Below are 14,822 nucleotides of genomic sequence, written 5' to 3' on the forward strand. Positions count from 1 at the left end.
TTAGAACTAAAAAATTGGATCTCCCAGTGTCCGCACATTTTGTATCAGCGGGGCATGTGGTCAGCGACCTTAAATTTTGGATCATTGACCATATTCCCCTACACCGTAGGGGTGGGGACAGGGTCTCCAGACTCAAACGGAGAGAACTTGAATGGATTTTCAAGTTAAATTGCCTTGCCCCACATGGTTTGAACATTGATTTTAAAGTCGGTGTAGTCACTTAAGTATGTCATATATTGTAACGTATTTTTCCCTTATGTACCTTGCTTGATTTTTTTATGCATCATCTCTTTTTATGTGAATTGAACACATTCTTAATGATGTCTTATTACTATATATACATATACATATTTTTTTATTATTATTACAGATTCGATTTGTTGAATGGACTGCTTTCTCTGGTTTTCGGAATCCTGCGAATACATTTCTTCCTGTGGCGACCATATTTGTGAAACATGTGTGGCTAGATATAATAATTTTTTCCATACGTATGAGGCCAAGGGATATAAATATATATTGTCATTTTGGTGGGAGTAGACACTTTTTGTGAGATTATGTGGGACATATACTCAATGATATTGGTTTACACACACACCCTGTCAGAATGTTTATACATTAGCATGTGTGTGCTGTTTTTTACAATTTAATACTGATCAGTATATCATTGTCCCTAACTCCTAGTTGTCCTATAGAGTATTCTCTCCCCCCCCCCCCTTTTTAAATGATACTGACAATTTTTCCCTATTTTCCTCTAATGTTCGTCATTGCCACTTTCCAAAATGGCCGCCGTGCAGTCACTAGATGCACTGCACATGTGCAGGAACTAATTAGCATAGTCTCGCGAGAGTATGCACATTTTGAATACAGGAAGTATAGAATGTTATTCAACCTATACACGTGGATATCTGGACTTCCAGGACGCCGTTATCCATTAGAAGTAGTTCCATCTGGCATCTTGATACAATATCCTGTAATCGTTTTTGATTATACACACACTTGGTGAGTTTGTTATTCATTATTATTTTTTGTTTATTCGGACTGCTTATTGATGTACCAGTCCCTTAAAACTTATATAGTTCTATGCATAAGCACCTAGGTGGTCTGATTGTGATTTAAAATTACACTGCTTTATTATACACAGATCCTTTTAAACTGTTTTTGTATTAATCACATTTTTTATTACTGTTGACTCTGTGAGTCCTTAAATACTCCTGTACTGCTGTGTTCACTATGCTTGAGAAAAGTCCTGCTGGACTGAAACGTCGCACGGGTGATTAAAAAGCTGACATATTTTGGAAGTGCTGTCTCCTCGTCTATTTTGTCTATCCTGAGGATAGGCCATACATTTTTGGGACTGGAAAACCCCTTTAAGGGTCAAGAGATATACTGCATATGATATTCCAGTATCTCAAAACATATTATATATTATATTAGTACTCTCTCCTGGGCACACTTTCAAATAGTTACCCTGCCTTTTCTTGTATACGATAGCAATATAGGACACAGCATGAAACAACATACCATAAACACTCCTATACACTCCAAAACACAGAAACATACAGTAGTACTTTCTATACCACTTCAAGAGTATACATACATTCCCAAAAGCACAGACACATTATGCCACACCACTGCATGAGTATCCACAGCACACTTCAATGGACATATACTGATAATACTACACTACTGCATGAGTACATCAAGAACAATTCAAAATGGAGTCATAATCTTACACAACTCCATTAGCATAGAGGGCACACACACCCACAATGCAACACCACTGCATGGGTATAAACAACAAACTTCTGGGCATATGTAGGGAGTTTTTTTTAAATTAGTGCAAAGAAAAAGTGGAGCAACGGTCCATAGCAGCCAATCAGGTTGACAACCTGGTTGGTTGCTATAAGCACCAGCTCCAATTTGTCTCTGCACTAGTTTTGATAATCTCCCCCATGGAAAGCAAAATCCCAAACACATAAAACCATAAAGCATGCTCCTAGGCACACAGAGGCATAATACTATATAGCCTAGCTTCCTATAAAATTACCCCTAGTGTGTGTGTTTTAGATTGTGAGAAAATTTTATTGTAAGTCCATGGGGACTGGGACTGATGACTGGTGACCATCTCTGTACAGTGCTGCAGAATGTGTTAGCGCTATATAAACAACGGGAAATAAATAATAAATATTACAGCAAGCGTTTACAAGATACACTCCCACACATAAGGCCATAATACTACATACCTGTATGAATAACGCATTGAATTGGTATACAAAACATGTTTCCAGGAACACAAATGCATAATACTATATCACAGCAATCCCAGACACATAAGACCATAAGGCCTCATGCACACTAACTTTTTTTTTCCTCCCGTAAATACGGGTACGTGTCACCAGTATTCCACCCGTATTTACGGACCTGTTTTCTCTGCACTAATCGGCAGCCCCTTCTCTCTATCAGTTCTGGAAAGAGAGAAAGGGCAGCCATTTAGGGCAGCGTTTCCGCAGCGGAAGAAGTTCATACATACCCCGGCCGTTCTCTTGGTGACACGTCCCTCTTTTGACATCCAGTCCGACCTCCCTGGATGACGCGGCAGTCCATGTGACTGCTGCAGCCTGTGATTGGCCTGTGATTGGCTGTTGCGGTCACATGGGATGAAACGTCATCCCGTGAGGCCGGACTGGAGGGAGAAGCAGGTAAGTTAACTTTTAATACTATTAACTCCAGCGGTAGTCACTGTCCTGGGTGCTGAAAGAGTTAATGCCGATCAGTTAACTCTTTCAGCACTCTGGACAGTGACTATCCCCTGACGTCGCCTAGCAACACTCCCGTAATTACACGCAGCCACCCGTAATTACGGGAGCCCCATAGACTTCTATGGGCCTGCCCGTGCCGTTATTACGGCCTGAAATAGGACATGTTCTATATTTTTCAACGGCACGGTCACCTTCCCGTAAGCATATGGGAAGGTCCCCGTGGCCAATAGAAGTCTGGCGAAAACAGCTCCTGATTTTCAGACTTTTTGTAGCAACTCGCGTTTGTCGTGGCGTATTTTACGGATGTTATTCGAGCTGTTTTTCAATGGAGTCAATGAAAAACGCCTCCAAAAACGTCCCAAGAAGTGTCCTGCACTTCTTTTGATGAGCCGTCATTTTACGCACCGTATTTTGACAGCGACACGTAAAATAATGGATCGTGGGAAAAGAACATCATAAAACCCATTGCAAGCAATGGGCAGATGTTTGTAGGCATATTAGGGGCATTTTTTTAGGCGTAATTCGAGCCGTAAAACGCCTGAATTATGTCTGAAACCACTGCATGTGAACATACCCTTAGGCCTTATTTACACGAACGTGTTAAACGTCCGTGGGATGGCCGTTGAAACAGCGGCCGTCCCACGGACCTATGTAATTCAATGTGGCCGTTCACACAGCCGTTGTTCAATGGACCGTGTGAAGGGTCCGTGCGAAAATAGGACATGTCCGTTCTTTTCACGCATCACGCATCCCTCCATAGACTCTCAACTATGAGGGATGCGTGACATCGTGTCCCGCAGCGCTGAGCACTGATGAATCTCGGACGTGAAAAACTGCAGTTTTTCACGTCCGAGATGCGCAGCGTTCGTGTAAATAAGGCCTAAGGGTCAGTTCACACATTGCGTAAATACTGCAGATTTTCCGCAACAGAATTCGTTGTGGAAAAATCTGCAGTATAATACAGTAGCAGCAAAGTGGGTGAGATAGAACAAATCCTATCCAAACGCTCAGGAATTTTAATCCGCAGCATGTCAATTGTATTTGCGTAAACACTGCTTATTTGTTGCGTGTTTTCCCCTTTGAATTCAATGGGGAGATAAAACCAACAACAAATAGCAGTTCTTGCATTTTTTTGCGGCAGAATTGCAGCGATTCAGCTGCAAAAAACGCAACTCAGAAATAAATAAAAACTTATACTTACCCAGAAGTCTATGTTTCTTCCTCTAGGCCAGCCTCCTGGGATGACGTTTCATCCCATGTGACCGCTGCAGCTAATCACATGCTGTAGCGGCAGTCACATGGGATGAAACGTCATCCCAGGAGGCTGGCCTGAATGACGTCAGAGGGCCGGCCCCCTGGGATGACGTTTCATCCCATGTGACCGCTCCTGCAGCCAATCACAGGTTGCAGCGGTCTCCTGGGATGAAAGCTAAGTGCTGCAGTTTTCCGCAGAGGACATTAAGGGTATGTTCACACGCTAGCTGTCATTTACGTGTGAAAAGACAGCCTGTTTTCAAGAGAAAACAGCTGCCTTGTTTCACACGTAAATGCTCCTCCTCGCATTTTGCGAGCCGTCTGAGACGCTCGTAAATCTTGAGCTGTGCTTCATTGAGTTCAATGAAGAACGGCTCAAATTACGTGGCAAAAAAGTGCCCTGCACTTCTTTGCCGAGGCAGTCCATTTACGCGTCGTCGTTTGACAGCTGTCAAACGACGACGTGTAAATTACAGGTCGTCTGCACAATACGTCGGCAAACCCATTCAAATGAATGGGCAGATGTTTGCCGACGTATTGGAGCCCTATTTTCAGACGTAAAACGAGGCATAATACGCCTCGTTTACGTCTGAAAATAGGTAGTGTGAACCCAGCCTTAGGCGAAAAACTGCACCAGTTTGGTGCGGTTTTCCGTCGGAATTCCCTGCGACCACTGGGCTGGATACACTGTTAACCTTACACAGCGTATCCGCCCCTTGTGAACTCAGCCTAACACTACACTACCGTATGAGTACGCAAGACAAAATAAAAAAATGGCCATCAAACAAATGAGCGGGGTTTAAAACCTTTGCTTTGGCATTTTATGTACTTTACATAGAATCGCTTGTATTCAGTTGCTATTATTATAGATCTCTGACTGAAATAAATATAAGTCCAATCAAAACATAAGAAAACAATAAGGTCTAATTCACACAGAGTTTTTGCAGGCAGAAAAATGTGCCTCAAAATTCCTTCCGGAATTTTGACTTGCCTGCGCTTTTTCGCTGTGTTTTCTGCTGTGTTTTTTGCCCACGGCCATTGAAGCTAATGCAAGGACCATGTCCAAAAAAAACCAGCGAAAAGCGCTTGGAAACGAGCTCCGCAGTTTTTCTGCCTCCTATTGATTTCAACGGGAAGAGGCGTAACCGCTTTTAAAGGACATGCCGCTTGTTTTCCTGAAAGCCGCCCGGGAAAAAAAAATGCCCTTCCATTGAAATCAACGGGGAGCGATTTCGGCTGTTTTTTGGCGCTGATTCCGACAAGGTTTCTGTGGCAAAATGAACTGGGCCTAAATGTTTTACATTCATATAAAGGGTATTTTCTAACGGTTGAACCAGTGCACTGTGTATAGACAATGCGTTGCATTAAATCCTCTACTAAGCTTATATTTAATTACTTGTCATCCATGTAATACTCTTATCTCTCCTTAACATTAACAAAACACTGCAAGCACTGGGCTTAAGGGTAAGGCCACACGGAGCGGCCCTGACACGGTCGCAACGCGGCCAACAACCACGCTGGCACTATGTAGGCGCAGCTGTCAAATACCTTGTTAAGGGGTATTCTGGTTACATGCTCATGCGCACTGCCGCTCCATTCATTCTCGATGGGAGCGTCGGAGATAGCCGAGTACAGTGTTCGACTTTTTCCGGCGCAGCCATAGAGAATGAATAGGGGGTAACTTGTTGTAACCTGCAAAATCGTGTGGCCATAAAGGGTGTATTAATTCATGGCCACACGATTTTGAAGATAAAGGGACGGTTTACCCGCATTAACGTACGGCCACTAACAGGCTGTTTGACAGCCGCACTGAACATGGTGCTGGCGCGGTTGTTAGACGCGTTGCGACCGTTTCAGGGCCACTCCGTGTGGCCTTACCCTAAAGGGAACCTGTCACCTGCATTTCACCTATTAAACCAGCAATCCCTGGTGGGAGTGGGTGAAAAATAATTTCTATATAACCTATAATTATCTTCTAAGTAGGCTCTGTACCTTTAGTATTCAGTTTTTTTAATGTTCCTGTGCTGTATGCTAATAAGTATAAAAGAGTCAAATCTTCATTCCTCAAGCCTTTTCGAATTAACCCTGCCTCCTTACTTTTGATTGACAGCTCCTTGACATTCCCCCAGCATACACGAAATCCCGCGCTTGTGCATCACTGTCCTACTTTGGTGCCTTCGCCCAACGGGACACCATCGCTGCGCATGCACATGTAACTAGATTTGAGGCCCATACGAAGCAGGGAAGGGTTTCTGGCCATACATGATGAGCACACACACGCTATCTCAGATGAGATTTTGGCATTTAGGGCGGGCCAGTTTTAGGCAGTGGGCGGGCATAAGAAGGGGAAAGAAAGAGACTTCCAGATTATTACCATTCGCACAATGTTTGCAGACCCTTATTTCGTCTGAGAAATTTAGAAGAGAGGATAAATGCAATGAACTTTTGACAGCAGTGGCCAGCGAGGGGTGAGTAGAGTTCAATAGCTGACATGCTGGTGACAAGTTCCCTTTAATGTTAATTTCGTTTTATTTTATGATATTGTTTTGTTTCTATGACAAAGACAAATAAAATAACATATAAATAAAATAGAAATAGTAAATAGCATAAGAATTGTCTGTAGTCATCTATTAGGTTGCCCTAAAAAAACTGGATTCAATCTGGCCCAGTGGCGTAACTACCGCGGTAGCAGCAGTAGCGGCTGCTACGGGGCCCGGGGCTTGAGGGGGCCCGGTGGCGCCGCTAGCAGCCGTTATGGCTACTACAGCGGTAGCGTCGCTACTGTGGGGCCCGCGACGCCGAGCCTTACACAGGCCCTCTCATGCCTGTAGGTGTCGCTAGCACCGGAGGAGGCCCCAGTGCTAGCGGCAGCCAAATACATGTATTAGCACTGAATGGCCGGGCATGTTCCGTGCCTGACCATCCAGTGCCTTACAATGATACTGATTGGCTAGCGGCGCGATGACATCATCGCGCCGCTTCCATGCTTAGAAGGTGCTGATTGGCGGGGCAAGTCATTCTGCCCCGCCAATCAGCGTCATTGGAGGACGCTCGTTCAGCTCCTGCAGACATGCTCAGAAGAGAGCATGTCTGCATCGCCAGTGAACAGCGTGGGAACCGGAGAATGTGAGTATGTCAAGTTTTTGTTTTTTTCCCCTCATAAAAATGCGAATGGCATTATCTATAGTGGGGGGGGGGGGGGGGTCATCTTTATGTGGGCTATTATATATAGGGTTCTATATGTGGGGCAGTAGCTACAGGGGGGGTCTATATGTGGGGGTGTGGGCCACTATATACAGGGGGGTCTATATGTGGGCCACTATATACAGGGGGCTCTATATGTGAGCCATTATATACAGGGGGCTCTATATGTGGGCCACTATATACAGGGGGGGTCTATATGTGGGCCACTATATACAGGGGGGGTCTATATGTGGGCCACTATATACAGGGGGGTCTATATGTGGGCCACTATATACAGGGGTGGGTTACCTGTGGGGCACTAGCAACAGGGTGGCTATATGTAGTGCACAGTCTACAGGGGTGGGCTATATGTGGGACACTATATACAGGGGGAGCTATATGTGAGACACTATGTACAGAGGTGGGCTATACGTGGAGCAATAACTATAGGGGAAGCTATATGTAGGGCAGCACGGTGGCTCAGTGGTTAGCACTATTGCCTTGCAGCTCTGGAGTCCATATGTGGGCACTATCTATAGGGGCTTCTATGTAGGTCACTATCTACAGGGGGCATGTTGTGTGTTTGTGACAGTTATATTTAGATGTGTTGAGAATTTTAACTTTGTTTATAGGTGCAGAAATGTTTTAAAAGTGAGAAGCTGAAGACATCTGAACGGAAAACTGCAGAAATGGGTCATGGCCGGTAGAAATCCATCATAGATGTCTGAGCCGGAGGGAGAAGAAAAGAACTAGAATCTGAGACGTCACCGGTGAGTCACTTAATGTAAATGTTTATTCTGCCTCTAATCAGTAATGTAGTCACTGTATGATCTGCAGCGAGATGATGGTGATAGGATTTTTTTTGTGAAACCGCATCTCCCAGCATATCCTTATCATTGTTCAGGCCATGCTGGGAGCTGTAGTTATACGCCGTACAAACCTATACGCAGTGGCGTAACTACCGCTATAGCAGCCGTAGCGACTTCTACAGGGCCTGCAGCATGAGGGGGCCCGTGCCACCCGCCGGCACGGCCCCCTCCCATGGCCGCAGGCTCCGCTAGCAGCCGCTATGGCTGCTACAGCGCGACGCCACTGAAGGGGTTGTTCCTACATAAGACATGTATCCCCTAATCACAGGATAGGGGATACATGTGTGATCGCTGGCAGCGATGAGGAGAACGGGGGACCGAAAGTCCCCCCTAAGTTCTCCATGACAAACCTCGGACTTCCGGGGTCTGTGTCGGCAGCTCCGTAGAAATGAATGGAGCGCCGGTCGCGCTTGTGCGCATGCGTGACTAGCGCTCCTTTCATTTTTATTGAACTGCGCAGACGCCGGAAGTCCGAGGTTAGTCATGGAGAACTTCGGGGGACTTTCGGTCCCCCATTCTCCTTATCGCTGCCAGCGATCACACATGTATCCCCTATCCTGTGGATAGGGGATGCATGTCTTTTGTAGGACAAACTATAGGCCGTTTTTTTTTTGGGGGGGGGCTATATGGCGTTATCTACAGAGGGGTTCTGTATGGCATTATCTACAGGGGGGGCTGTATGGCATTCTCTACAGGGGGGACTGTATGGCATTCTCTACAGGGGGGGCTGTATGGCGTTATCTGCAGGGGGCTGTGTATGGTGCTATCTATAGGGGGGCGCTGTGTGGTGGAATCTATAGGGAGGCACTATCTATAAAGGGGGGGGGGTTGCGTGATACCCAGCAGAGGGGGGGCCCTAGTCAAAAGTTTGCTATGGGGCCCAGTCTTTCCTAGTTACGCCCCTGATCTGGCCCATAAAAAAATACTGACCTGGCTGAATATAGAATATACATATTTATCTGGTTCACTTGAACACGTGGGACCTGCTTCTGAGAATACTGGAATGATGGCCTATACTATTTACACATAAACCACAAACCTACTACCTATAAATAACATTAAAATCAATGGGGATTCTGTTGTCCTACACTGCAGAAAATCTGTACACAAAGTTTATTGAGCTATGCAAGGAGCAAAAAACTAAATGTGTCAGTTTTCTTCACAGCAAACTTGAAAATGTAGGAAGTGATCTAAATGGTTGTAAGTTGACACTTTTTCTTAGAACAATTTATATGCACAATGCCCATTGTGTTTTTGTACCATGTGAACAGAAACATGCTTTCTATAGTCTTTCGGTACTTTGAGGACAGGCGCTAACTGATCTTTCGTTACATGTAATCTAATAGTCATTACCTGTAAGTAATGTAAGCCTCAAGCACACGACCATGCTTTAGTGTCCGCAATTTATCCCCAAGTTTGTGGATAAATTGCGGACCCATTAATTTCTATGGCCCCATGCACACCACAGTGGTTTTCACGGATCCGTGTGGAAGCCGCAAAAACTCAGGACTTGTGATTTTATGGTTCGGATCTGCGGCGTCACAAACTGGTGACATCAATTACTTTTGTTGCGGATCCGTGAATCCTGATGACACACGGATGATCAACAGAAGGACAAATGGACCGCAACAGATCAGTGATCGCGTGCATGAAGCCTAAGAAATTGTGAATTACTCTCCTATACAAAAAAACAACTGCAGTAATCTGCTTTGCAAGAACAATTTATCTCTACCTCTCTATGAGACGTTCCTTAGTAGATATCATCATCACAATAGAAGCATTCCATTCATCAGTCATAAAATTCCTATTATTAGTAACAACAGTCATGATTGCTCTACAAAGGTGATTACTTGATAATTCTATTATTGAATAAGTTATTCTTTCATTTCCTTAACATCTTACTTGCTGTAATCATTTTAAAGTGTACTTTGTTTTTGTCTAAAAAGGCCCACAATTCTGTGCTGATTCATTTCATAATGTTATCTTTATAGGGGTTGAAGATCGTTTTTTCAGGTACAGCGCTCCAAATCCCGTTTCCCTTAATACAGCCATAGGGGGAGATTTATAAAAACTGGTGCCAAGGAAATGTGGAGCAAGTGCCCATGGCAACCAATCGGGTCCCTGCATTGATTTTCCAGAGACCTCTGCAACATGAAAGGTGGAATCTGATTCTGCTATGGGCAACTACTCCACTTTTTCTTTGAACTAATTTTGATGAATTTCCCCCTTTGTGTTTAAAGAGAACCTTTCACCTCCCCATACATGTGCAGCATGTAATGGGGAGGGCTGCACAAACCCTGGGGCACTTTAAAAAAAAATTCTACCTCCCTCCATTATTTAGATATCGGTGCCATTATATTTGGCGCCCATTATTTAAATAACCCCCTGAACTGTCAACTGGGCGTGTACTGGCAAGGGGACGTGTTACTATGGCTGTGACACTGTCGAATGAGATATGGACAGTGTTACAGCAAGAGCAAGGAGAGAGAGAGTGCGCGCGCGCGCACACTCTCACTCTTCAGCTTTCAAGATCAATCTTCTGCCGAACTGGCAAGGGGGCGTGTCACTGCTATGGACAGTGTACGAGCTGTGGAGAGGAGAGCGCGCTCTCATCTCTTCAGCTCTTGCAAGAGACCAGTCTTGTAATGTCTGCTGAACTGGCAAGGGGGCGTGTCTCTGCTACGGACAGTGCAAGCGCTCCCCAGCTCTTACACTGTCCGTAGCAGTGACACGCCCCCTTGCCAGTTCGGCAGACAAAGTACAAGACTGATCTCTCACAAGAGCTGAAGAGATGAGAGCGTGCATGCGCGCTCTCCTCTCCACAGCTCTTACACTGTCCGTAGCAGTGACATGCCCCCTTGCCTGTTCGGCAGAAGACTGATCTTGAAAGCTGAAGAGTGAGAGAGCGCACGCGCACACTCTCTCCTCGCTCTTGCTGTAACACTGTCCATATCTGATTGGACAGTGTCACAGCCATAGTAACACGCCCCCTTGCCAGTACACTCCCCGTTCAGTTCAGGACGTTATTTAAATATCGGACGCTAAATATAACGGCACCGATATCTAAATAACCGAGGGAGGTAGAAAAAAATGGAAAGTGCCCCAGGGTTTGTGCAGCCCTCCTCATTACATGCTGCACTCAGCTTCACATGTATAGGGAGGTGAAAGGTTCTCTTTAATGGGTTTTCTATTTTATGTACATACAGACACATTGTTGCATTCTTAAAGCCATACCCATTTTATTTTCATGTTGACATATTAGAGCTTGCTTTTTGCAGGAAGAGTTGCAGTTTTTGATGGCACCATTTAATGTATCATATAATGTACTAAAAAACGGAAATATTTTTTTTAAACAAAACAGCAATTTCTTCATTGTTTTTTGGGTTTAGTTTATACCAAATTCACATTGTTTTCTTTGTTTTACTACTTATACAAATAAACAACTATTTGTTGGTAAAAAAAAAATGTGTATTGTTTTGCCATGTTCTGAGAGATATACTTTTTTTTTATGTCAATGGACCAGTGTGAAGGCTTGTTTTAATCAGGGCAAGATGTAATTTTTACTGGTATCATTTTGGGATACATGCAACTTTTTAATCACTTTTTATTCTATTTTTATTGGGGGAAGCAAGGTGACCCAAAAACAGCGATGCTTGAATGGTAAAAAAAAATAAAAAATTTCCCTATGGCATTCACCCAGTGGGTTAAATAATGTGATATTGTTTTCTAGTACAGACTTTTAGGCCTAGTTCACACAGTTCCTTGGTGCGGATTTGGATGCGGAAACTGCATCGGAAACCGTGCCAAAAAAACTTTTAAAATATACTCCCATTAATTTCAATGGGAGGCAGAGGCATTTTTTCACGGAGGAGGAAGAAATAAACGCTTGCGGGAAAAAGAAGCGTCATGCCCCTTCTTCAGGCACTTCCTCCTCTGACCTCCCATTGACAATGGGAGGGAGAGAAAGTGGTTTTTACAGTGTTTTTTGCCCGCGGCACTCAAATAACGCGGCAAAGAGAGTGCAGGCAGGTCAAAATCTGCCTGCAACAACTCTGTGAGAACAAGGCCTTAAAGACGCAGCAATACCAATTATGTTTACTTTTTGAATTACATCATTTTTTGTAAGAAATAGGCAAAAGTTTTTTCTTTTAACGTTGAGGTTTTTTTTTTTTTTTTTATATTTAAACATTTTTAATAACAAAACTCTTTTTTTTCCCCCATAGGGGGATCTTTGGCTCGCTCATGCAATACAATAAAATGCCACAGCAACTGATCGGCGCCCTGCAATTTTATCAAGGGGGAGGGGATCAGGGTAGAGAAGAAGCCCCTTCCCTCTGTCTATCGACTCAGGTGTGTTAACCGTTGGTCTGTATGTTCCACTTCTCCTGTATTTGATTGGCTTATTGTATGCATTTTGCACGTTATACTTAATTCCAGTCCTAGTATACTTATGAGGCTTATATTGATTTCAGCACTTGCACTTTCCATTTTTATATGTACTGTATCTCATTGACTATAGATCTTGGGGTTAATCCTTCATCGTGGGTATACTTACATTTTCACGTATTTTTATCTATTTATATGTAACAATAACGTTTTTCATTGAATTTATAATTATTTTGTGAGTGTTGCTGTCATTTAGTACTGCAACTCTGGTCCTGTTCACTTGAGGAGTACATAGGCATATGGCTGGGTTTACATTTCACGACTTTCGATCTGACTGCTGTGATGATTGCAACCAAATGTACAAATAGCTTTTACAGACAATGGTTATTTGACATAATAATTATATGTAAACAATTTCTTTATAATATTAATGGCAGTCTGATAATTCCTATGTTGATGATTTATCAGATTCATTTAAATTACAGTAACAAAGGCAGAAAATTTTATAAACTGAAAATCATGGCTTCAAGTCACTTGGATGTAGCAATTATTGCTAGAAAACGTCATAATTAGCATTGCAAAGAGAATCATAATGCTGAATAAAGAGACTGCCAGATATAATTTTTTTTACATTTTCTGTACATTTTTGTACATTATTCATTTATTGGGGCCCATGGAACAAGGAGCTGGCAATCTTTACAGGTTGGCTCACTCTCAGTAAAATATCGCATAACATATATTTAATCCTGATTGTACAGAATCTATTAGTGCATGGAACTCAGAAATCAAAAAAGTTTGTTCCTTGTTGGAAGTAAAGCAAATAAGGAATTGTTCACATCTGCGTTACAATTTCAGTTACTCTATTCCGTCACAGAAACAAAATAACTGGAAAAAGTAATTGCTGCATCCATCGCAAGACGAAACCAACGGCGCCCAATGGAACCCTTTGACTTTAATGGTTTCCGTGGGGTTGCCAGACAAAATGGTGCTGCAATCTGCGCAATTTTGTTCAGCAAAGATTACAGAATCTCGACGGAGGCCCCTAATGAAGTATCCAACACAAATGTTTTCAGGGCCGAACACACACAAAATAAAGTAAAGCTGTTTTCACATCAGCGTTGTGCTTCTGTTTAGACCGTTCATGGGTTTCTCCGATGGAAAGTTCTAACGGAAACCATAGGTAATCAATGGTAATGTTTCTATTGCAAATGGTTTCCATTTGTTTCCGTTCCCTAAGGTTTCAGTTTTTTTAGCGGAAACAATAGCGTAGTCGAACGGAAACAAACGGAAACCAATTGCAACGGAAGCATTACCATTGAAATCAATAATAACGCAAACGGAAGCTATGGTTTCCGTTCATGGGTTTCTCCGAAGGAAAGGTCTAATGGAACCCATGAACGGAAGGCCGACGCGGATGTGAACAGGCCCTAACTAACAAACGGACTAACCAAACCAAAATAACTAAACTAAATAAAAAAACAGAAAAACAAAAAAGCAGTATAGCATGTGATAAGCAAGCTGTGTGTGCATGCGTGTTTATCATACACTTACTTTCCCCTTGTGGAGCCTCAACTTCTTCTAATTCCTCTTCCTCCTCACTTGGAGATGGAATTAATGGCTGAAGTGGTTCCATGTTAATTATAAGCTGTTTGTTTAAGGAATAGGAACTTCGACTGTGCGGTATTAGAGATCTAAATATAAAAAAGGGTGATTTTACAATAGGAAAACCCAAAAACATCAACCTAACATTCTAGCTATACATGGATACACTGCCAAAATCATGGGTGATGAGTAGTGCCAGAAATATGTCACTACAGGGTTGGGAAATATTAGAATCATTGCGTAACATGTAGAATAGTAGTTTTCATAATACTTTGGCTTTAAAGGGTAACTAAACTTTCAACAAACTTCTGACATATCATTGTGACATGTCAGAAGTTTTGATTGGTGGGAGTCCGAGCACTGAGATCCCCACCGATCGCTAAAATGAAGTGTCAGAAGCACACGGCTGAGCACTGAGCCGCTTAGTTTCTGATCGACTTTTCTCGGAAAACCCATGTAACAGTGTACGAACTCAATAGGAAGTTTATGGGCCCGTACACCGTTATATCGGCTTTCCGATAAAAGCCGATCAGAAATTAAGCGGCTCAGAGCTCACTAGAGTTCTTATGCCGCTTCGTTCTAGCGACAGGTGGGGGTCTCAGTGCTCGGACCACCACGGATCAAAACTTCTGACATCTAACTATGACATATCAGAAGTTTTGTTGAAGGTTTAGTTACACTTTAAAATAGACTAATACTTAAATCTTTATTTTGATAAAAGAATATAATTTTATACGTGCAAAGGTGTCTCTGTTATTAAAATCGGTGT

The 14,822-nt window shown here is 43.1% G+C and overlaps 2 protein-coding genes across 3 annotated transcripts in view; one reads left to right on the forward strand and one right to left on the reverse strand.

Moving 5' to 3' along the window:
- Nucleotides 1-14,822, reverse strand: part of FRMD3 (FERM domain containing 3) — a 335,672-nt gene that overhangs the window by 57,205 nt on the left and 263,645 nt on the right. Inside the window, exon 13 of the mRNA XM_075828480.1 lies at nt 14,003-14,142. Coding sequence (XP_075684595.1) covers nt 14,003-14,142 — 140 coding nt within the window. The remainder of the gene's footprint in view (nt 1-14,002; nt 14,143-14,822) is intronic.
- The window catches only part of IDNK (IDNK gluconokinase), a 358,457-nt gene that overhangs the window by 2,427 nt on the left and 341,208 nt on the right, over nt 1-14,822 (forward strand). Inside the window, exon 2 of one of the 2 annotated variants that reach the window (XM_075828489.1) lies at nt 371-999. The gene's annotated coding sequence lies outside the window, so the exon portion shown is untranslated. Of the gene's footprint in view, nt 1-275; nt 1,000-14,822 lie in introns of those variants that run through there. The other variant, XM_075828496.1, reaches the window with a different exon arrangement.

Source organism: Rhinoderma darwinii, chromosome 1 (assembly GCF_050947455.1).
Source record: "Rhinoderma darwinii isolate aRhiDar2 chromosome 1, aRhiDar2.hap1, whole genome shotgun sequence".
Taxonomy (NCBI): domain Eukaryota; kingdom Metazoa; phylum Chordata; class Amphibia; order Anura; family Rhinodermatidae; genus Rhinoderma; species Rhinoderma darwinii.